Source organism: Alligator sinensis, unplaced genomic scaffold, assembly GCF_000455745.1.
Source record: "Alligator sinensis unplaced genomic scaffold, ASM45574v1 C64617538_1, whole genome shotgun sequence".
Lineage (NCBI taxonomy): Eukaryota > Metazoa > Chordata > Crocodylia > Alligatoridae > Alligator > Alligator sinensis.
The window spans coordinates 1-804 of NW_005845995.1; the positions used below are offsets into that span (position 1 = coordinate 1).

At 52.6% G+C, this 804-nt stretch overlaps 1 protein-coding gene across 1 annotated transcript; it reads left to right on the forward strand.

Annotated features, from left to right (window-relative positions):
* Positions 1-6: 6 nt before the first annotated feature.
* Positions 7-541, forward strand: LOC102387327 (hemoglobin subunit beta-like). Its single transcript, XM_006039388.2, has 2 exons — positions 7-113; positions 229-541. Exons 1-2 carry the CDS (start codon positions 22-24, stop codon positions 524-526), a joined length of 390 nt encoding a protein of 129 aa, XP_006039450.1. The 5' UTR covers positions 7-21; the 3' UTR covers positions 527-541.
* Positions 542-804: the final 263 nt, after the last annotated feature.

The following is an 804-nucleotide window of genomic DNA, read 5'->3' on the forward strand; positions in this document are numbered from 1 at the left end:
ACAACTCCAGGACTCCTCACTATGGCATCCTTCAATGCCCACGAGAAGAAATTAATTGTTGAGCTGTGGGCCAAGGTCGATGTGGCCCAATGCGGTGCTGACGCCCTCAGCAGGTAAGTCCAGACCCAGGACATGAGCTGAGCTGGCACCTCCTGGGGAAGCTGCTGCCTCCACAGGGATGTGGCATTCACCAGGTTTGTGTCTCTGCTTGTGTCTCCCTTTGCCTAGGATGCTGATTGTCTACCCCTGGAAGAGGAGGTATTTTGAACATTTTGGAAAAATGTGCAATGCCCACGACATCCTGCACAATTCAAAAGTCCAGGAACATGGCAAGAAGGTGCTGGCCTCCTTTGGGGAAGCCGTGAAGCACCTGGACAACATCAAGGGCCACTTCGCCAACCTGAGCAAGCTGCACTGCGAGAAGTTTCATGTGGATCCCGAGAACTTCAAGGTGAGCGGTGTGCATGGCTTGCTTGCAGGCTGGGATGGATGGGCATTCATGAGAGATCATTCAGGGAGCTGGTAATTAATTAAGAAATGCACATGAAATACCTCCTGGTGCCCCCTGAGACAGGGACTCTCTTTCAGGGGGGGAAGGTATGTTCCAGGTAGGTGGCCAGGAGACTTGGGGCAGTTCAGCCAGAGGCAGGAGATGACAGGAGGCAAAGCACGCCTGAAGGAAGTTTTGTTCAGAGTAATCAGAGTGTGCAGAGTGTGTGGAGATGGAAATATCCATGAAGGCAGCGGAACAGAGAATGAAGAGAGCAGCCCAAGGTGGAGAGGTAGGAGGAGAAGAGAGAGGAA